Source organism: Glycine soja, chromosome 14, assembly GCF_004193775.1.
Source record: "Glycine soja cultivar W05 chromosome 14, ASM419377v2, whole genome shotgun sequence".
Classification (NCBI taxonomy): Eukaryota; Viridiplantae; Streptophyta; class Magnoliopsida; order Fabales; family Fabaceae; genus Glycine; species Glycine soja.
Window position 1 is genome coordinate 7,763,025 of NC_041015.1, and position 22,548 is coordinate 7,785,572.

At 32.2% G+C, this 22,548-nt stretch overlaps 1 protein-coding gene across 1 annotated transcript; it reads right to left on the reverse strand.

Moving 5' to 3' along the window:
- Positions 1 to 7,406: 7,406 nt before the first annotated feature.
- On the reverse strand, positions 7,407 to 8,099 carry LOC114383682 (MFP1 attachment factor 1-like). Its single transcript, XM_028343407.1, has one exon. The coding sequence runs from the start codon at positions 7,995 to 7,997 to the stop codon at positions 7,626 to 7,628; it is 372 nt and encodes a 123-aa protein (XP_028199208.1). The 5' UTR covers positions 7,998 to 8,099; the 3' UTR covers positions 7,407 to 7,625.
- Between the last annotated feature and the right edge of the window lie 14,449 nt (positions 8,100 to 22,548).

A 22,548-nucleotide genomic window follows, 5' to 3' on the forward strand; every position in this document is an offset into this window, starting at 1 on the left:
AGAAGTAGAAGTTATTCTTATTCGCTTCAATTTTATCATATGATTTTTTTATATCATAATTTTGAAAATAATCTAAATATGTAAAATTTAATTAAAATCAAAATCAACTCATTTTATCATAGTGTACCATGATTTTAAAGGTTAGTCAAACACACCTTACATTATCTCCTATCCCATCCAATTGTTTCTAACTTAATCGAGCAAGGAAGTCCATGATATATACATCATAATCATGACATTAATTAATAATCAACATACGATAATGAATCAGCATATTGAAGGTCAAAGACTGGCTGTGGCAGCATGTGAAATTGGTGAACGAGTTAGTAACGTTGAGGTTTGGGTAGCAAAATCTTCAAAGTCGAAGCATATCCGCAGCGGGCACACGCACACACCACAGTCCAAATTCTTGACTGCCTATATGTCAAAAGTGGTCCATAGAATTAGGAGGAACAGTTATCCCAACATTCAGTTTGCTTGTCAACATGTGTTGATGCAAACATAAAAGACATAGATCATACTCCGTTATTCAATCACGCTATTCAATTATAGTTTATCAGATAAATTTATTAACTTTTATGATAATTATTTTAAAAATTACATCAATAATAATTTATAATTTAATGATAATATAAAATTGTTGTATCATCATTGAACTATAAAAGTAATTAAAGTATTCTCTTTTGAGTGAAAATCTTGGTTGAGTCAAGTATAGGATCTTGATAATAAAGTTTTTTTTAAAAATATTAATATAACAAATAGGAAAAAATATTTAATTTCAATTTAATTAAGAAAAAATATTGAATTTTTTAACTGTGTTTTTTATACTTACAAAACAGTTTAATTATGATATTCAGTTAACCTAAAGGTTTTTCTGAACAAAAATTGCGTCCAAGTACTTTAGTCAAAGTTCACTCATCCGTTTTCATTCTTCCATTTTTCCCCCACCTTGGATGAGCAGTATAAGGAGAAAAAAAGAATATAATACGCGTATAATATTTTGCTTTAGACAGAGTAATTTAGTCTGAGCTAAGAGTTTAATGGTCCGTTGAATTACAATCAAAATCAATTCTTCATGACCCATATTTTAATGTAAATTAATTTAGACACACGTCTCAATTACATTTAATAGTTTGAGATCAATTCTATCAAAATAATACTGTCAAAGTTAAAAACAGACAGACTTTAATTTTGAAAAACAGTGTAAAAATATTAATTCAATTGCATGTTGTTAGGAAGTGATAAAGGAACCAAAGACAGCAGCAAAGAACATATTCACAAAGCCAGAAGCAAGGGTGCAAGTAGCGGTGCAAGAAGTAAACAAGCCTAAAAGAAGAATTACAAAACCTTGCGTACCTTAAGGATTTCGTATGAGCAGCGTGGCCATACGGGTAGTATAATCTTGCTAGAATAAGCTTTGTCTGCCAATAGGGGACAAAGATAACAAACTTTGTTATTTGTAACATTCCTGCAAGCTAAAGGACAAATTTAGTTATTAGGAAGCATTATAAATAACATTGTATATAAAGCAAGAGCAATGAGAAATATAGAATCATTTCCTTTACTCTTCTTCTTCTTCTTCTTCCTCATGGAGGCCCTAGTCCTCGAAACCAGTTCTTGAGTTACATACCCGTAACATTTAGTGCTTTCATTGAGCTCCAATGGTTGCCATACCAGCTCCAACCACCACAACCCACACCACCCGCCAAACCACCTCTCCTCATTGCTTCCTTTCCACACTACCCTCCATCAGCAACCACCTTCCATTCTATTTCAGCCAACACCTCGAATGGCGGACGCCGAACTTTCTCCCGCTAGCATGGACCGCCTCGAGGCCGCCTTAGCCAAACTTATCCTCAGTCAACTCAACCTCGCCACTGCCGTCGACACCTTGGCCACCACCATCGATGACCTTCTTCAGTGACTGAGTCTTCGCAATCCCACTCCACATTTTTCATCTTTCGTCCCTATGTAGGCATCGATACCAGCCGCCATCATATCGACTCCGTTCATGTTGACTCCACGGCTCATGCTGACTCCGCCACCCATGTCGACTCCGCTGCCCATGTCGACTCTGTCACCCACGTCGACTCCGCCGCTCATGCCGCCTTCGATTCCCATGCCGACTGGGCCTCCATGTCCTGCACCCGTGCAACCATTCCTTCCACCATTGTTGGGTCCACTTCCTATGCCTGCTCTTTATCTGCCTAATCTCGGTCTCGTTCGCACCGCCATTTCCTTCAACAAGCGCATCAACACTATTCCTCTTTATGACCATGCAACTGTTTCGAATGACAAGCCTTGGAAAAATAAAGACATGGCGCTATTTGAGATGGGACATGTGTCCTATGAGACTTCCATGGTCGTATACAAGCTCCAACCAGTTGCCTTTGCACTATGCACAACTGCTAAACAAGGTGCAATTCGCCGGAATAGACCTTGGGATCCCGGTATTGTTTTTGGAAGCCATAGTTTGAAGCCCCAACACCTTGAGGATAAGGTGTTTTTGATGGGACAGAGAATGTTAGGAAGTGATAAGGAACCAAAGACAGCAGCAGAGAACATATTCACGAAGCCAGAAGCAAGAGTGCAAGGAGAGATGCAAGAAGTAAACAAGCCCAAAAGAAAAATTACGAAATCTTCATACTTTAAGGATTTCGTATGAGCAGCGTGGCCATGCGGGTAGTATAATCTTGCTAGAATAAGCTTTGTCTGTCAATAGGGGACAAAGATAACAAACTCTGTTATTTGTAATATTCTTGCAAGCTAAAGGACAAATTCAGTTATTAGGAAGCATTATAAATAACCTTGTAAATAAAGCAAGAGCAATGAGAAATATAGAAGCACTTCCTTTACTCTTCTTCTTCTTCTTCCTCATGGAGGCCCTGGTCCTCAAAACAAGTTCTTGAGTTGCAGACCTGTAACACATGCAGAGTAGAGAAATTATTCTATTCAAAATTTCACTTGACTTAAGTTTTATGATTTTAAGTTACTTTACTAGTACTTTATATATAGAGACATTAGGATTAAACTAATTAATGAACAATAAATCAATGCCATTATTAATTGATGAGCTCTTTAAAACATTGTTGAATACCAAGAACATAAGGATAGGAAGGAAAGGCTATGAGACTTTCATGTTTCTCTCCACCTAGTAATACTCATGTAGCTATTCATTCATATAGTGAGTTTAAAATTTCATAAACTAAAAAAATAAAATTTTATTATATTAAAATATGAAAATAATTGAATTTTTTTAATATAATTAGTTTTTAATCAAATATACTGGACACTAATTGTCCAATATGCATTGTTCATATTGGTAAAAGAAATACTCTCTTTTTTCTGTCAACCAATGCATAGCATTGAAAGCCCAGAAAAAAAAAAAAAAAGCAAAGGCCATATAAAACAGGCAGCCCAAGAGCGAACGCTATGGCAGTTCACTAGGGAGAAATGCTAAATGGTACGAATATGAATTTCGTAATGGAACGTGATTGGTGATTTAATTAGTATGATAGGGGATTTGAATCTTGCACTCCCATATTTATCCTACACCTCCTCTCCCCGATTTCTATTTGAAAATACCAAACTACCTTTCCCCAACCCTAACACCTTCCTATTGGTGCGAACTACTCCCGCAACGACACCTTCTTCGCCCGTGATGACAACTTTTTCTCCCACGTCTTCACCTCTTCACGACAATCTTGCAACCTCCTCCTCATGAGTCATGACACCACAAAACGTCCTCCCCCCTCCTCCTTCCTTTGTGTGTCGCCATTGAAGGTAAGAATGCAATCCAAAACATGGTGTTTTGTCTTCTGGAACGATAATTCTTGAATTTTTTTTATTTCCAACCATTATTTTGGAGACACGATTCCAAAAGCTATCTAATAACCTTATGGAATGGACATTCTAGAACATGGATTGAGTTTCATAATAGGTTTTTTGGAATACATAAAGCATTTTTTATTTTCAACCATTATTTTTTACTGTTATGGAACAGACATTTTGGAAGTTATTTTTTACTATTATGGGACACCTATTCTAAAAGCTATTTTTTAATGTTATGGAACACCTATTTCAGAATTTATTTTTTAATTTTATGGAACACCTATTTCGGAAGGCAGAAGTTACTTTTGACTGCTATGGAACATCTATTCCAAAAAATGAAAGCTATTTTTTACTATTATAGAACACTTATTCCGAAAATGATTTTTACTGTTATGAAACACTTATTTTGAAAACATATAATATGAAAAGGATAATTTAAGAATTTTAAAATTTTGGGAGACGCATGATTCGATATGAGAGGTGCAAGATTCAAATCTCTCATGCCAGATTGGTTTGGTCCAATCTACGTCAATTTGCTTAATGGTTTAACGAATCCATACTTTGTATTTTTCCTTTTTTAACTTTTACATAATTTAAGTTATGGAATAGTTTAGTAGAAAAAAAGGGTTGTAAATTGACAGTATAATTTTTTTTATATAATCATCAATTCATAATTCATTATGCATGATAAATTTGTTGATTTTTTAAAATAATTATCTTAAAATAATTCAAATAGTGATTTGTGATTGAATAATAATGTAAAATAATTTTACATTTTCAACAAATATGCATTCAACTCATAGTTTAAATGATTTCAAAGCCAGTCCAAAATAAAATCATCTTCTAAAACGGTAAAATAACTAGAAGAACTTTAATTGTTTTTTTTTTAAGAAAAAAATGAGTATAAGTGAGTTGGTCTCAAATTAAACCCGTTTAGCCAGTAATTTTTTCAAACCATGAGTAATCAAACTAAACTTGGTGGATATAAACCTTGCACGGGTTGGTTGAGTCACGCAGACCGATTCTCGAACCATGATCTATATACTCACCCCTAGCAATAATGCATGATGCATTAAATTAAATGTCTCGAGTATTGACTAATACTCATAGGTTAGGTTGAGAGACATTTGCTTTTCGAAAAAAGGAGTGAAATTTAAGAAATTCTTTAATCCAATATACTCATTTCGTTGATATGCTGAGTTAAAGGATTTTTTTTATTCAAGTTAAAATGATTTAAACCCGTGGATTTATATATGTACCAAGAAAAACCTTGCTTTTGAGGAAAGAGAAAAGAAAAAACACTATGGATACATAAACAGATATATACATGTTAAAATAAATGTCAAAATAGAAATGAACTAAAGCCCCACTAAAGATCATTATACACAAGTCCCCACTAAAGCCAATGTAAGTCCCAAATGTACTAAAAATTGATAAAGAACTCTAATATGCGTCAAATAGACTAAGGTAACATAAATATTAAGTTATGCAAGCTAATTTCAGTTAAACGTCATTGCAAGTAACATTTGAATTGCTGTAATTATTTACTTAATGTGATAATTATTTCTTTTAAAAAAAAACTCGTCTTCCAAGTGATTCATCAATATCAATTTACAATTGCTCCATATATGCTTTATATTTCTCATTTCTATTTTCTTCACATAACCACCATTTCTTATTACAATGGTTGTGCTTTTCCTCAATTTATGATCTCTATTTTCTTTGAGAACATTCTCAGCTCTCGACATAACCAGAAATTCTTATCACGATAGTCCACCAATTTCTCATTACAATGGCCCATAAGGTGCTTCATCATTTTCTTCAAACATATTTTTAACCACATTACCAGTACTCAATCTTAAATGGCATGCACAAAAGTAAGGGGAAAACAACTTTTACAGAAAATAAATGTGGGTTGAGTTCTGTTGTGTGTGTTGATAAAACACCCACAACCAGACCCATTACCAATTTACCAGTGACTTGTATAGTAAGTTTGGATTGAAGGGAAGAAAACAGAGAGGAAATAAAACAGGAATATCAATGCATTTTCTTTTGTTTGAGATAAGTTGACTTGTAGAGACAAAGTTTTAAAATTTTCTGTCCTCTCATTTTCTTCTCAATTTAAATTTAAAATTTTTCTTTCCTCTCCCATTTTCTTTCCATCAATCCAAATGGAGGGGTAGTTCCAACCTGACCATAGCACTCAATTGTGTTACTTACATATAACAAACCACACATTGGCGTCTACACTACCAAGTTCAGACGGTGAAGCTGGTTCTCGTCCAATTGATAATATTTCAGCAATTCAGCCAGAAAATCAAGATCAATATAAATGACAAAATTTGAAGATACCTGTTTTTCTCTACAATAAAGACTCTTCTAACTTCCAAATCGCTCAGATCATGATGATGACAATCACAATTCACAATTGCTTACAATTCTACTCAATCTACAGGCTCCAAATGCGATCACAAGCAAATACTATGTCTACAAGCGAATTTCAACTTGGGTCACGTACTAGTCCAAATTTGCCCTGACACTTTACATTTATGAGTTATGATCCTCTCGTTTATATATTTTTTACTTTTTTTTTCTATTCTCCACCCAGACTGTCACCAAAACTCCATGACAAAAAATTCAAAAAGTGGGATGCCTTTACCAATATCAACCACTCAATGGTCTATGCTACCTTCCTTAATCACACAAAAATACCCTAATGATATATTAATCAAAGTGTTGTTGTGAATACGGGCTAACACTGCCCTGTCACTTTGATCATCTTCAACATGGAAACTAAAATCTCTCAACAGGAGAAGGATTATGATCCAACCAGGCGTATATGATTGTAGACTTACAAGGTATAAGAAAATAAGAAGACAACTTGTAGTCAGACATGCATATGTCAGTTCAAGATTGCTACATAGGTAAGAAGTTGCAGATCACAACTTACAGAAACAACAAAACAAAGTTAAATGGGATGTTAATCAGCCAGAATCGAAGGGAGAAATAGTTGCAATTAAATAACACAAATGATTAACACAATAAACTCTAACGTGCTTGCAGAACAAAAGAAGCACCATTGGTTGGAATCTTGGCACATGGTTTGATTCAAACAAACGGCAAATAAATCAGAACATTTCAAATAGCGGCTAATCAGTAAGTTCATCTGCCCATGGAATTAAATATTATCACGGATACACTCACAACATCACCTGAAAGTAGAAAGCATAAACATAAATATTCAATAAGAATACACTCTTCTTTACACTGTCAACCGATCCTGAATTGCCATATCATTAAATTCTATGATAATTATTTTAAAAGTAAGTCATATTTAGGGTGGTATCTAATTGGTTGACCGTTGACAAAATGACTGTATCAAAATTAAATTCTTCTGATCACCACTCAGGAAATCCAGCCAAGTAAACTTCTAACCTTCAAGGAAACAGTCTTGAAAATATGAACAGGTTCAGAATAATGATTCAATCAATCTACATTTTTCTCCTAATTCGTGAGGTATCTAAATTCTAAAAGGCTACCACCACCGAAACAGAATAAAACTTAATCGGCACATAAGAGAGAAACCAACATCACTATGTAACTATTACTAACCTGAGATAAATATAGTTTCAATCGCGCACAAAATCTGAGAAGCTCAATTTATAAAACTCAACACGCAAACACTACATGATGAGAATGAAATTGATGGATTAATATTATTACCACAATTGGATGCAACAAAAACCTACACGCACACAAGAGAAAGTAACTCTACATCATCGCAGAACACACAATTAGTCGGAGACGGAGGCGGCGACGCCCTCTTCGGCGGAGGGAATCGGCGCAGCTCTGGCCTTAACGGTGTCGAGCATGCGCTTGCTGATCTCCTTGGAGTAGACCTGGAGGGTCTCAATGCCGTCGGAAGAGGAGGCAGCGGAGAAGGCCTCGTCCTCGATCTGGCGGGCGGCGGAGGAGGATTCGTCGGAGGAGAGAGTGCCGTAGCGCTTGGAGAGGACGGAGGGGGCGGAAAGGGTCTCGATCAAGCGGTTGACGACGGCGTCGCGGGTGCGCTGAGTGGGGGGCCATATGCTGAAGGATACGGCGGCGGAGGGGTCGGGCTGCGGCGGAGTGGAGGGTTGCTCGAGCGTGGTTTCCGTGTCGGACATTGTTACGAGGAAGGAGATTTGTGTGGTGTGTGTTGTGGAATAGTGGTTTTTAAAGTGCGGAAAATAAAAAGAAGGAGAAGGATGTTTGGACCAACACGTGACCAGTGGGATGTGTTGCCTTCCAAGGAAGAAAATCTATGGGTGGGAGGCTTAACCTTTTTATCATTTAAAATCATATTTTCTTTTTCTCTCTGTTTTTTTTTAATTCAATCAATTGATATACTTTTTTTTTTCTTTTTGGATATTCCCTGTCTATTTTTTGAACGAGGATAAGGATTTAATCTTTGACTAAATTATATAATTAGCCCTTAATTATAATTAAAAGTTGAATAAAATCTCTCAAATATTAAAAAATTTAATTAAATTCTTTAATGATTTAGGACATTATAATTATATTCTTTTGGACTTAAAATTAGTTTGATAAACAGAAATTAGGTAACTAGATATTTTTACGAGTTATATTTACAATAATTGATTTACATTGAGTTTATTTGCGTAAAAATATATATATTTTAATAATTAGAGAATTTGATTAAATTTTTTAATAATTAAAAAACTCAATTGAATTTTTAATTATAATTAAAAGATTAATTATATAATTAAGCAATCTTTCATAGAAGTATCATTACTTGAATACTAAGGACTTGAATATATGATACTTTTTAAGTTGTGATTGACACAAATAAGACAACAAAAAGGAGTGAAACAACACAATTTGAAATGAAGGTGTTGCCTACTGCGCTGAAGTAAATTTTCGTGCATGTGGTATAAAAAATTCATCTCATTTCATTAGATTAGGGTACACTCTTCACACCTTATCATTATCTTATTTCTTCTCTCCCACTACTTTATCACACCGCTTACCCCCACCAGAGACTATTTCTGACAAGCATGCACCCTCCGCACCGCTGTCTCGAAAAATCTAGAAACTAAGCTACTTGTTGACGATTTCCGACACTTACAAATCTTCATGGTTCTTCGACTCCTTACACCGAACACATAGTCCCCCTCGAAGAAGCAGCAATGCCTCTCTCTCCTGAGCTTGTGTGGTTCCATGGACCACACCGACATCATCTCCTAACTAATCTACTTTTTCTCCCTCTCTCCCTCCAAGAACCTTCGCCACCCAGGCGCACTTGCCCACCACGTTGCCGCCCCATCACCCATTTTGTGGAACATTCTCATCTGAGGCTACGCGGCTAGCAGTTCCCCCCTCCAAGCCTTCTCGGTGTTTCATAAAATACGAGAACGCGATGCCATGCCCAACAAACTCACCTTCTCTTTCCTTATCAAGTTTTGTGCTACGGCTTCTGCACTTTCGGAAGGGAAACAGGTGCACGCATAGGCTATTAAGTGTGGTTTGGACTCTGATGTTTACATTGGAAACAACTTGATTAACTTTTACGGGTGTTGTAAGAAGATTTGGGATGCGGGGAAGGTGTTTGACCAAATGCCCGAGAGAACAATTGTTTCTTTAAAGTTGGTTATGATTTCATATGTTGAGAGTCTTATGATTATTATTTTAGACTGTGGTGCGGAGGGTGGACCATTGTCGAAAATTGTCTTCATCAACGGTGGGTGACTAATGACAGCTTAATGAGAGAAAAGAAGAAAAATAATAGTAAGATGTGAAAGATGTACTCTAATATCATAAAATAAGATTAATTTAAAAGTTATTTTTTTAATTTATATCACACATAAGAAAATTTACTTATCCATCATAACCTATCTCTCAAATGAGATAATAAATTCTTTAACTTTTGGTAGGTAAAAAGAAGAAAAAAAGGAATAAAAAGTGTATAAAGAAAAAAGTGTGTTTGACATAAGAGAAATATGTGAAAATAAAAAAAAATTGAACACTTTTTTCTCATGATAATGATAGTTGCATATCATGTTTAATGCCGTGACTTTTTTTTTATTATTAAATCAAACATCCTTATTTTCTCCTTAAAAAAATCACTCTTATTTTCTATGTATTTCTCCTCTCAATTTTCATTTATCCTTACCATATTTCGTTTCTCACTAACTCATTCTAAAGGAAACCTATTGGTCTAAACATAGGAAATAAAGGAAAAATAGGAAATGGTGTTGTGTGTTTTAGGCAAAGAAATGACGTGTCTGGCTGAGTCAAATTGAGGAAAGAAATAAAAAAAAGTTGTACACTTTTTTTTAAAAAATCGCACAATATTGAATAGAAAAATGTTTCATATTAAAAATAATTTTATTATTGTAGTTGATAATATAGTCACAAAGATTAGTCGCGATTTCACGTGTTTATTGGCGGTAGTTTTAAACAGTCAAAAACACATAATTAATTTTCAAAAAATAATAATTAAATGTCAAAATACAATAATTGATTTTTAAATCTAACAATAGATTGTCAACAAGCTAAAATTGATTTTTCTTTTTTTCTCTCTTTCTTATGGTTTGTGTAGTCACGGTCTATTAATCATGAATCGTTGGAACAATTGCTTGTAGCAAAGCATGTTGCAACAAAAAGTTGTTCATTTTCTTATCCCTATGTGATCACCTTTGCCTCTTGTGGTTTAGACTTGTAAATTTGATCTACATGTCCCAACTAACCACATTTGTGACATTTAGCATCTAGCCTCCACCAACACTTGTTATGTGAATGACTTTTTTTTTCTAGTATGGATAGGTGGAGAAACGTGTGTGTTGCTATTTTGGTTGTTTGTTGCCTTTGTAGTTCTTGGGTTGGAAAACTCCCTCTACATATCCTTCTTGTCTTATAAGTCTTCTTTGTTCTTGTGTTTGTAGTGTGTGGTCACACCTAGATAGAGGGATGCGTTGAAAGTTTCACATGATAAGTAGTCATGAGAAAAATGAAGCATGTTAAAGTCTCACATCGAATAAGAATAGTGCCGAGATAAACTATATAAGTGAAAAGTAATCCTCAACTTACAAGTCGATTTTGTAGGGTTGAGTTAAGCTCATAAAAAATCCACTTTCTAACATAGTGCATTCACCAATTTTCACCAATCCTACTAGAGTCATGCTTGATAAATCCCTTGAGTTCTCAAGAGATGCAATTGTGGCTTCAAATTTTTTAGGTACTATGAATAGAATTTTTTGAACAATTTTATCATTTGAAAAATCAATACCAAGGAGCCTTACATTGTTAACTATGTCAAGATGCTTGTCAGAGTGAGTGTTCCTTAATTGTTTCTAATTTCTTCATTCTTTGCATCTCAAATTCTCAAATCAAGTTCAACACTTGCATCTCTTTCACCTTTTCATTTCCACCATACCTTTGCTACAAAAACTCCCAAATCTCATTGGGTGGTTTGAGCGCCATTATTCTTATCAACATAGTGGATGATACTGCTCCTAATAAGCTAAGGTTGCTCTTGCCTTTGACTTTCTCTATTTTCTCTCTTTGTGATTTTTTATTTGAGCAACCATTGGATTATCGAGTAGGGGTGGAACTTCATACACATCTTCAACGGCTTCTCATAGATCACAAACATCAAGATAGGCTTCCATTCTAACAGCCCAGAGGTAATAATGTTTGTCATCAAACAATGAAAGTGAAATTGGAATGGATGAAACTTCTCGATTCATTATGGTATGTGTTTGTGTTTTAGGTATTTTGGATTGACTCACTCGATCTCACATATCCCTTGGATGAGAGCTCTAGATATCAATTTATTATTTTTTGGGGTTTATAAGAAGAAGAAAAATAATATGCCGTATCTATTATTTTATTGAAGCATCTCTATGTAAAGAGCATATAATATAACTGATACATCCCTTATTTGTAGACATAACAATATAATTGTAAATAATACAGAATCATAAACTCCTAATATCTTCTAATATTTGAAATTTAAATTTAAAATTAAACTCATGTTATTGGGAAAAAAATAAAGATCAACAAAGATAATTAATCTTTTCCAATTTCCTGAGTAATAAAAAATCATTCTCAACCAAGGAGTTCTATAACTTAATTGGTTCAATAATGCATGAATTATTATAATATATAAATCTTTGTCTCTTATGAATAAAAATAAGAATATCATTCTCATTTTGTATTATTTGCTTGGAGTTTGGAAGCTTATTTGCTGGCTGGGCGACATAAAGGAAAGAGCAGGGCAGGTATAGTTGATTGATTATATAAAAGAAAAGAATACAGCTGCAGATGGAACAAAATGAGGTCTTATCCGTCGTATCCCAACTGATCACAAAATCAATTGGCATGCATATATGGGAATATTGAGAAACTGCTACAGTTCAGATCGATTGACTCGCAGAATCTTCCCTTTCATATATATATATATATATATATAATCCATGACTTTGATTGTGCAACATGCAGGTTGAAAAATTCCATGCATAATACTTTATTAAACATTTTGTTTGCTAGTGGTTTGAAAGGATAACCTTGGTGATATATCACCAATGTTGGTGATACATAAAAGAGCATATTTTTAATTGTGAGCTTGTCAATATCTCACAAATATTAAAAAGAAGACAATTAGTTCCGTTAATTACAACCTATTTTTGGTTTTTTAAAATACTTTGTCAAAAGGTCGAGTAATAAGTGTTTACGGAAAAATAATGCTGTTAACTGTATTTGGAACATATAACTTCTGTTAGCATCTTAAACTGAACTTTTACCTTCAACTTGTTGCAGTAGAAGGTTTCCTTTTATATATAGGAACATTAAATGACGCACTCAAACGATAGCATTCATTCTTTCCTCTACGGTGTGAAAATGTATAATTTCATGTGTTGGTTTACGTGGATGATCTTATGATTTTGGGAAATAACAATGTAGTCATCAAAGCCTTCCAATTACGCTTGAATACATGGTTTTATATGAAAGATCTTGGAGTGTTTTGTTGAAATATTTTTTGGATATTCAGGTGGTTTGTAACTTTATTGACATTTTCTTGTGACAACATAAATGTGCATTGGATATCCATATCCTATCTAAAGTATGATCATTTGGAAGCCAAGCATGTTTGTTTTCCAATGGACCAACATCATCACCTACATTTGGTCGAAGGTACTCTCTCTCTCTCTCTCTCTCTCTCTCTAGATGTAAAACATTATTACAAAACTTTTATTATTTGTGTGCATAAACTTGGTCAGTTTGTTTATGCAACATCCGAAACAGGAAAATTGGAACATTACCCTATGTGTTGTACATTGTTTGAAAGGTCAAACAAACCTAGAGAAGGAATTTGTTGCATGTTGATTGTGATTCATCGCAATATCCTTAGTGTGATTTAGAATGGGTTAGTTATCATTTGACTGGGAGATCTCATAGTGAATGGTCTCCTTTCTCTCGAAAAACTAAGAATCATCAAATAGTATTGTCTTGCTCTGCTAGTTCTGCTGCACAAGCAAAATGTTAATCTATGCTACTAGTTACTACCACTTGTGAGCTAAAATTGTTGAAAAAAATCGTTGGCCCAACAAATTGTTGCCCAAATTTTAGTTTTCCTGATGCGGCTGACTTGCAAAGGTTAAGATATGATCAACCTTTATTTAGTCGATTGGAAAAAAAACTATACATCAGTCCAATTTTATTTATTTATGTTTTTATATTCATATTATACCTTTGAATTTAGAGCAAAATTAACAAAAAGTGTATTAGAAACTAGAATTTGAATTAAAAATTGAAAACTTAACTCTTTGAATCAGAGCAAAATTAACACATTGAGAGCCTTAATTTTTTAGGCAACAAAAATCTTGCTAAAGAGTAAAGAGGGTAGTCCATGTTCTGGAATATTAACAGAGAGAAATGATTCAAAACTTTAAACCTTCAAATCTCTTTGATTTATAATTTCATAATATAAAATGTGTTCTTGGCTTTTTTTAAAAAAAAAATCTCTTAATATAAAATAAGCATTGACTAATCCCCCCTGAAAACACCTAGGAAGAGTATGAAATACCCATCAAGAACCATACTTGATCGTTTGAATCTTTACAGGCTTATAGAGATGCTAGTGTTTATTGTTTAATTAGAATGAAAGAATACCCAAATAAATATGCTCAAAAGTTTAGCTATGAATGGTCAACGTAAACATAACCAATAGAGTTTCATAACAAAACGAGAAAAATATATTTAAAACCGAAGAAGTAATGCTTATAGATTGCTCTTACGCGCGTGAATTATTTTAGAAACTGGACCTTCTTTGCATGATATGACTCCAATTAGCTTTTCCTTTAAGAATTGCCCTTTTACTCTGTAGAAAACGTCCTCTAGGTAGCAACATAGCTACAAATTAACAAAAACAAGTCTGGGTCAATGGGCGCCAAAGATAGGCATGTGTTTATGTTGCAGCATGCCTTATTTCTTTGAGTGAAACACGCAATTGTGAATTTAGTATTTATGCCTCGAAATGCAATATATGTCGTGTTATAACAAGGGTTGAAAAGTAGGCCTTTTGAGCTTGTAATCACACCATTGTTTCTTTCTTGGATCCTTAACCATTCAGGACTCTAATAAACCTTTAAAAGCATGCATTGACACCAAAAAACTAACATAAATGTAGCCATTGAATCTCAAAAACATAATACATGAAAATAAGGATAGAAACACATCATTAAACAATCATGCTCAAACAACTCAAATTGTAGGAATTATCACTCACTCTCATATTACATAAGTTATGTTTTGTCATCACCAAGTGCGATCTCTCACTCATCATTGAAACAAATTCTATGGGTTCCACCTATGTTCTAGATTTTGTTGTTGGAATCATAACCAAAGGCATAGAGACCCGCATCGAGCCACAACAAAGCACTACAATCACAAGACCTGAAATTTATCCATAACAGTGGACTACAACACATTATGGTATTTCAGATATTAAAATTGCCACCACAGGCTATGACTTCATCTTATTACACCAAGTCCTAGTTTCTATCTTTAGACATTCTGTGATGCAGAGTGGGCAACTGATCTAGATAACAGGAGATATATACATGTAGATCCGGTATATTTTTTTAGAACTAGAACCACCATTTCATGGTGGTAAAAAAGGCTATCTGTGGTTATTAGATCAAGCCTTAAAGGTTGAAGCTGAGTTTCAAATCAATATAAACAGTTGAGATGATTTGAGTTCAGACTATGCTTAAGTGCATGTTTGATTTTGTGTTTACTAAGTGAGACAAATACATGATTTTTAGAAGCTACAAATGTCTTTTTGGATACAAAATAGAAGTGTTTTTGAGAGTTTTTCATAGAAATACTTAGGCACTTATGACTTATATCCAAATAGACAGTGGCTTCTCTGTTATAGGGGAATGTGGCGCGTTATAAGTTTGTTCCAAATTAGAATTCAAACACACACTAAGGAACTCAATGTCCAAACACTAATGGCAACCATACACTGCCATAATCATAGTACTATTATGTTGACATAATCCAATTCTACATATATGGACAAAAAAATATAGAGAATTCCACCAATTCTTTCAACAGCATCCAGAAATTTGTCATATTTCTAGTATATGGACCAAAGGGATGATGCACTTACAAAACCCCTCTCCTATATGATTATCATGGTTACTGTATAGTCAGAGTAGAAGCAATTCTGTTGGAATGGTTGAGTACTTGAATGTTAGCTACACTATTAGCACTGTTTATAATGTCCATGTATGCAATGAATTCAATAAAGCAAGCAAAACAATATTCTTATTGAGTACTTTTCTTTCCCTTTCCCTCTCTTCCTATCATTCAATCTTTTCACTCTTCTTATTCTTTGCTGTTCACTTTAGTTTCGGCAACTAAACTACTATTGTTGGTTACCCCACGGTATGATATGAGACTAAAGTATCATTCAAAATTTAAGGAAACATAATAATATAAATGATCTCCTAAAACATTCAAAAGATACAAAAAAGGTTGGCCTTTATCACTATCCATTAATAACACAACAAAAGGCTAATAAATATTAAACTTGTATGATATATATATATATATATTTAATATTATTTCGACCAAAATTAAACAAGTAAAAAAACAAAACGCGTGCTAATGGTATTGTATAACGTTTTAAGAATATCTCACACTAGGGACCCCGACACCAGTCAGACAAGAATTTTCTATCCGTGCTTCTTGTCAAGTTAGAAAAGAAATTTGGAATCGATGCTAAAGAAAAAAGAGAGAAATACAAAATCGTGAAAGAACAAAAGAAAGGACACTCACCAAAGAAGAAAAAAAAAAGGCACTGTAAACATTACTATATGTTCAAAATTTACATATCCTGTATAGATTGCAATACAACATATGAAAGAAAAGAAAAAAAAAAGTGCTAACTGAAGAACAAGCTAAGTAGTACTAAGCACTAAGCATTGGCGTTTTTTTTTTTTCAGAAGCAAACAGCACTCTTCATTTCTTCCCCCCATAACATCCAATCATAGTAGACAAAATGCATGGAAAAATTTTAATTTGCTTAAAGTACCTCTACACAATAAAACCAACCTCAAACCTCAATCTTAATCTGCTCATTTTTTAAACCTTGACTCACTCAATAAATAACTAAACAACACATGACTCAACGGTTGTGGAGAGGATCTGATGCATTGGGAACCTTTCTCTTCTGTGAGAAGTAAACACCAAAAGGGTAACGTGGATTGAGGTGTTGATTCGGCTTTTCTTGTTTCTCTGTCATATTGTGTGGCTGGTAGTGCTGATCAACAACAACTGAAGGCTCTTCTTTTTCACCACAGACTATGAATGTGAGCAGAACAAAAACCATGAACCTCTTCAACCCCCCAACAAGAGAGCACTGGTGAAAGTGCATGTTTTGGTGGCTTCAGAGGAGAGGAGAGCGTGGTAACACTGATGCATACATATATTGGGTGCAGTGCAGGTTGAAAAAGTTGGAGGAATTAAAGGAAAGCAAAGGGCACTTGGAGATCTGAGATGAGAGAAAAAAGCTAATAGGCTTTGTTTGAAGGGAAAAGGTGATGCAGTGTTTTCAGGAGAGGAACATTATTTTCACAACAACTTTTTTTATTATAACAATTTCTTTTTTTATTAATAAATGTGATAGAATAAGAAGTCAGTATTGATATCTATTGAATGACATTCTGAAGCTCTGAGTAGAAATCATTTAAAAATTTACTGTACAGATTGAATTATAAGCATTTCTTTTTTTAAGAGTTCGTACTAAGTCTTCAACCACTTGTGACTACCAGATAAGTATAATGCTATTTGTAACAATTTCATCACGCTTAACATGTCATATCTGAAACTGTTATCTTTTTGTAACGTGTATAAATAATTGTTAAACTTTACTGGTATAAAAATAGATTACTACTGTGTTTCATAATGCACACACTGGAAACAAGGGGGGCACATGTTACGAGAGGACTTTTTTCTTACAACTACATGCTTTTGCTTTAATATATTCTGTGTGTTTCACGAGAAGTATTTTTCTCTCGCGCCTCTGATTTTTTTTTCTTTCTCGCTTTCAGTCCCCAAAATAAGGGTCACTCCAAGTCCAATTTCTATGGCCTATGTATTCAGATTTTGGCTCTTGTGCTTTTTCTTTATTTCCTTGTCCTGACCTTGCTTGTCGGATATGTAAAGGAGCCAAGTTTTGCTTCTTATGGCCATTTCTGCTACACACAGGACCCAGTAATCCACTGTTTGTCACCTAAATATGAGCAACTTCTTCTCTTCAACTTCCGGGTCCCTTTTGCCATAGCTGTTTTTTCCCCTTTGAAAAAATGTGAATGAATGACACAGATCCTAATACTCTCTTTTTAATATTTTATTTAGATTTAAATATGTTTTTCCTCTCTCTCTTTTAAAAAAAATAAAGCTAACACTTTTTATAAAGATTAAAATTAAAAAAAAATATAAGGACAAAATTAAAAAAAATATTAAATTATAGAGACAAAAAATATATTTAAACTTTTTATTTATTAATAATTGAAATTCATTGAAACATGCAAAGTTATAAGGAACAATTTGTTTGTAGAAAAAAAAAATAAGGAAGTGTATCTTTTTTTATCATGGTATTAGTATAAATTGATGTCTGTTAGAAATAATAACTTATTTTTATCAAAGATAAATATTTTTTAATATAATTTATTTCATATTTAATAGTTACTCAAAATTAAAATCTTAAATTACTTAATTAAGTTAAGGGATATAAATTGTTATTACTTGCATCATTATTAATATTTTGTGTGCATGAATTAGAATGAGTGTTTACATTAAAATTGATTTTAAAGTAAAGTAATTTATACTTAAATGTTTTTATTCTTAAAAATATAATGTTACGTTAGTTGTAAAACTTAATATAAAAAATTTCAAGATAAAATTAAGGGTGGGTTTGAAAACTCGTAAACAGTGAAGCTACTTGTGAAGTTTCTGTATTTTTTTTCTAATTTAATGAAAAAATATGGATATACACGAGTTGCAAACGTCACTTCAAGTAATATTAAATATGTAAATGTTTATTTAAAATCACATTGGCTAATATTTTAATGTTATTTTAGATGATACAACATAAATTTAAACACACTTAAATTTTGTCCAATTATACTATCTATTAAACAAAATAGCATAGTTTCGTAGGTTTTACTTACCTTGTTTCGTAAGTTTTAACATAAAAACATAGTTACGTAAGCTTTAATAGAAAAAAACATTGTTTGGTAAGCTTTCTTTTTATTATTAATTCAATAAATTGGAACTAATAATAAAAATAAAAAGAAAAAGTGAGGGAGAATGCGTATGTAGCATTTTTTTTTTCTTTATGGTTATGGTATGCGTAACACTAGCAGGCTAGCATGTCACTGTCTGAGCTCAGCCATCATCCATAATTGCCCTCTCATTCTTTCAAGGGCTTTTTATTTTAGTTTCAAATTGTTTTTCTATTGCATGGCATATATGTATTGGCATGCAAACGCAATTACTCGTATGTTGCAGACTCTTTTTAAAGTAAGTATTTGTTTAATGTGAGTATTACCATAGTGAAAATAAATAATTAACAATGCAGGCAATGTTTGCTTAAAGTGGACGTTTTTGAGTGGTCATGTCATGCGCGCGAGACCAATCAATTTAGGGGGATTCACCCAAATGCCTGAATAAATGGTTTGATTGTGGAGACTATCTTTTATTGAGAAAATTAATTTTTAAGTTATTTAATGAATATTTAAATATTTTTATGATAAAATCAAGTTAATAATATAATTTAGTATAAAATTTTAAATTTAAGATAAAAGTTATTTCATTCAGAATTAATTTTGATTTGTTTTTTTAATGTGATATTAAAATATATCTAAAATCAATATTAAACTTAACATCGATTGTACATCGTGTAATCAAATACACAGTAAAACCCACAGGGTATTAGACACTTTGATTTTCTCGTGTGGTTTCGTGACAGGTGGTGTTTTCCCAAAGCAATGTTTCTAAACTTAATTAATTATGGGACATTCACAGGAATCGTAGCACTCAGCGGGCAAATATGTCTAACATGTGCTAATCGTAGGTTTTGGATATATTCTTATTCTCATTCTTTGTGTAGACTACCATTGGCTTCATCGCTATCAGAAGAGATACTCTCTTTTCAAGAGAGAAAAAAGAATCCTTCAATTTTGTTTTGAAAAAAATTAATTCCTCCAAACTTCCGTAGTTAGTGGGCATTTGAAGAAATTTTTAAGTAATTGTTGGCAAATGGTAAAATGAATGGTAACAAGAGATTTATAAACTAACTTAATCCGATAACAATCGGGAAAAATATCTAAAAAATTTAGAATTGAATAAAAATAAGGGAAAAATAATTGTTTATTAAATTAATATTTTGAATTTAATTTTTAAAACATATATATATATATATATATATATATATATATATATATATATATATATATAAAAGGAGGAATCAAATTATAGCATTATGCCATCAATAATCAATAACTTCACATAAAAGGTAAATTTTGTCAATCCAATGGTTAAATTAAGTTTGTATTATTTGATTTTATATATCAAATTTTATTAAAATTAAATAACAATAAAAAAAAGATAATTAAATTATTCATAATTCATTAATTTTATAAATATATATTATATCAATGTTGATGTATACATTGTATGTACAAAATTTTGTACATATAATATAATAAGTGGAAAGAAATTTCAATGTAAATAAGAATCTTGAAAAAATATTATTCAAATATGAATTTTAAAAAAATATTATTTAAATGAAAGTTATTAAATATTGTAATAATTGATAAAAGATATATTAATATAATTTGATCACTCGAGTCTCGTGTGTATATATTTTTTATTTACAAGTTTATGATAACACTCTTATTTGCATTTATATTTCTTATTTATTTGTGAAATTATCACATAATTTATATATTTTTAATAAGTCAATAAGTCATCATATAGTTTATAGTACTTTAACTCTTCAGATATATTATTAAAACTAAATTTACACAACTTAATAATTAAATATACGAATAAATAATAGTTATGTATGTCTTTCCTGAAAAGATTTTATTCCGTGAAGTAAACAGTAGAAAAGAAACGAAGAATCGAAGGTCATTGAACTGATTGAAGAACGGGGAGAATATTCTAAATTTATAGTTTTGCGTGAGTCATAATTATTTGCTTTTTTCTTGATTTATTTTTTTCTCATAGGTAGAACCTCTCTCCTTTCATTTATTTTCTCTTGACTTGAACAAATACACATTTGCCTTTAGTGAAATATAGAAGAAAAAAATATATAATTAGCTCTAAAATCACGTTTTACCTTATTAACAAAATCCATCTTAGCTTCTAAGCTCATAAGTTTGGTTTATTTTTTGGTGTATTAATGTCTTTGGTGTGCTTCAGTACATGATGAGTGTTTCAGGAAAGGACGAAAAAAAAAGGATTAAAGTAAAAGTATGAATGCCTCTTAATACAAAGAATAATGCATGTTTGTAACACATTTTGTAGAGTCACATCACTTTATATTTGAGATAATAAAAAAATTCAAATATCATCAATATGCCAAAGAAATGAGATAAAATCAGTCGTAACCAAATAAAGCGATGTGTATGTGTTTAATACCTATCTACCAATAAGCATTATTCTAATAGAAATCTCATATTTATTTACCCTCAGATTCTTACTCTTCTACAGTTTTTTTTTTCTTTTTCAAAATACACTCCTGTCCAACCCATGATTGGGCTTCTTTCCAGTTTTTTCTTCTCTCTTCTGATTCGTCTGTGTTTTTTTTTTTTTCTTTTCTTGTGACGGTTCACACTTTGTTTTTTTCTTTAATGGTTCAGATATGCCACACCAACCTTTGAAGTTAACCTTATCTGTCAGAAGCTCGCATATGAAATGCTTCCTGCACCTTCAATTTTTCTTCTTGCATCCTTTTAAGCTTCGGGAACACCTATTCTGGAATTTAGTCTTTCTAGAATGTAAATTTTTACATTCTGGTTTAGGTGGAAGAAGCAATTTGTGAGGTGGAAGAAGTAAGTGCCATATCATAGCCCAACGAAAACCCAATAATTAACCCAAGAGCTCTAAGTAATCAGGCCCACCTATAGGCCCAAAAAATGGCCGAAACTCCATAAATTGCTACCAGCATCCCATTACGAAAATTCAATACTTAGAATATCCGATTCTCAAGCTTAACCAGGCCGAGAGTATAGGGGGGATATCATTTGTAATTTAAGATTTAACTAAAATTCAAAATGTTAGTACCCGTGAGTCACGTGAGCAGGAAGTAAAGGCTTTATTCCTTTAAAAAGAAATTTGAAGTGAAAATATATTTTTTTTAACAAATAAGAAAATTGTTTAAGTTTAATAGTCATATATTAACTGTGTAAAATAATTGATACAATTTATTATTAATATGACTTTTAAGAATATATTTAAATAAGTTTATTCATAAACACTTCTAGCAAGAAAATAAAATAAAAATAAAATGATTAAATGAATTTCTCTGTAAAATAAAATTTGGTATTAATTAAATAAATATTAACTTTTATTCATTTTATCCGGAAGCATTGAATAAATGTTACATATGTGAATTAATCCACACACATCTGTATTGAAAATTCATTTGTTGGAAATTAAAATTTAGATTCCCTTTATAAACTAAAATTTAGAATAACATCAATATTTTTTTAACATAAAATCTTACTCGATGTGAGTAAGAGAAAATTACGTGATATAATCCCTATTAATAAAAATAGGATTACATTGTTTTGATATTAGAGAATCTCCCAATTATGTCACCCAAACAAATATGATTTACAATATAAAGTCTCTTTTCTCAAACGATGTTTATGGTCTAACGTAGGTCTTTACTTCTTTTAAACAACTTCTATTGTCTAGGGTATATTAAAAGTCAGCTCAAATGACCTTTTGATTACTAAAATAAGAGAATTTGATTTTAATTCTTTAAAAAATGTTTTGATTTTAGTTCTTTAAGACATTTTTAGTCTCTACTGTATAGTAGAAATAACATACTGTCTTGTGGATTTTTTTCTCCTGATGTTTCCAACAGTCTGTCTACAATTCCTGTATTTTATAGGTATTTTAGGGGTTTTG

What these genes read in the sequence shown, in the direction of transcription:
- LOC114383682 (XM_028343407.1), bottom strand. Translation starts at nt 7,997, where the DNA reads ATGTCCGACACGGAAACCACGCTCGAGCAACCCTCCACTCCGCCGCAG.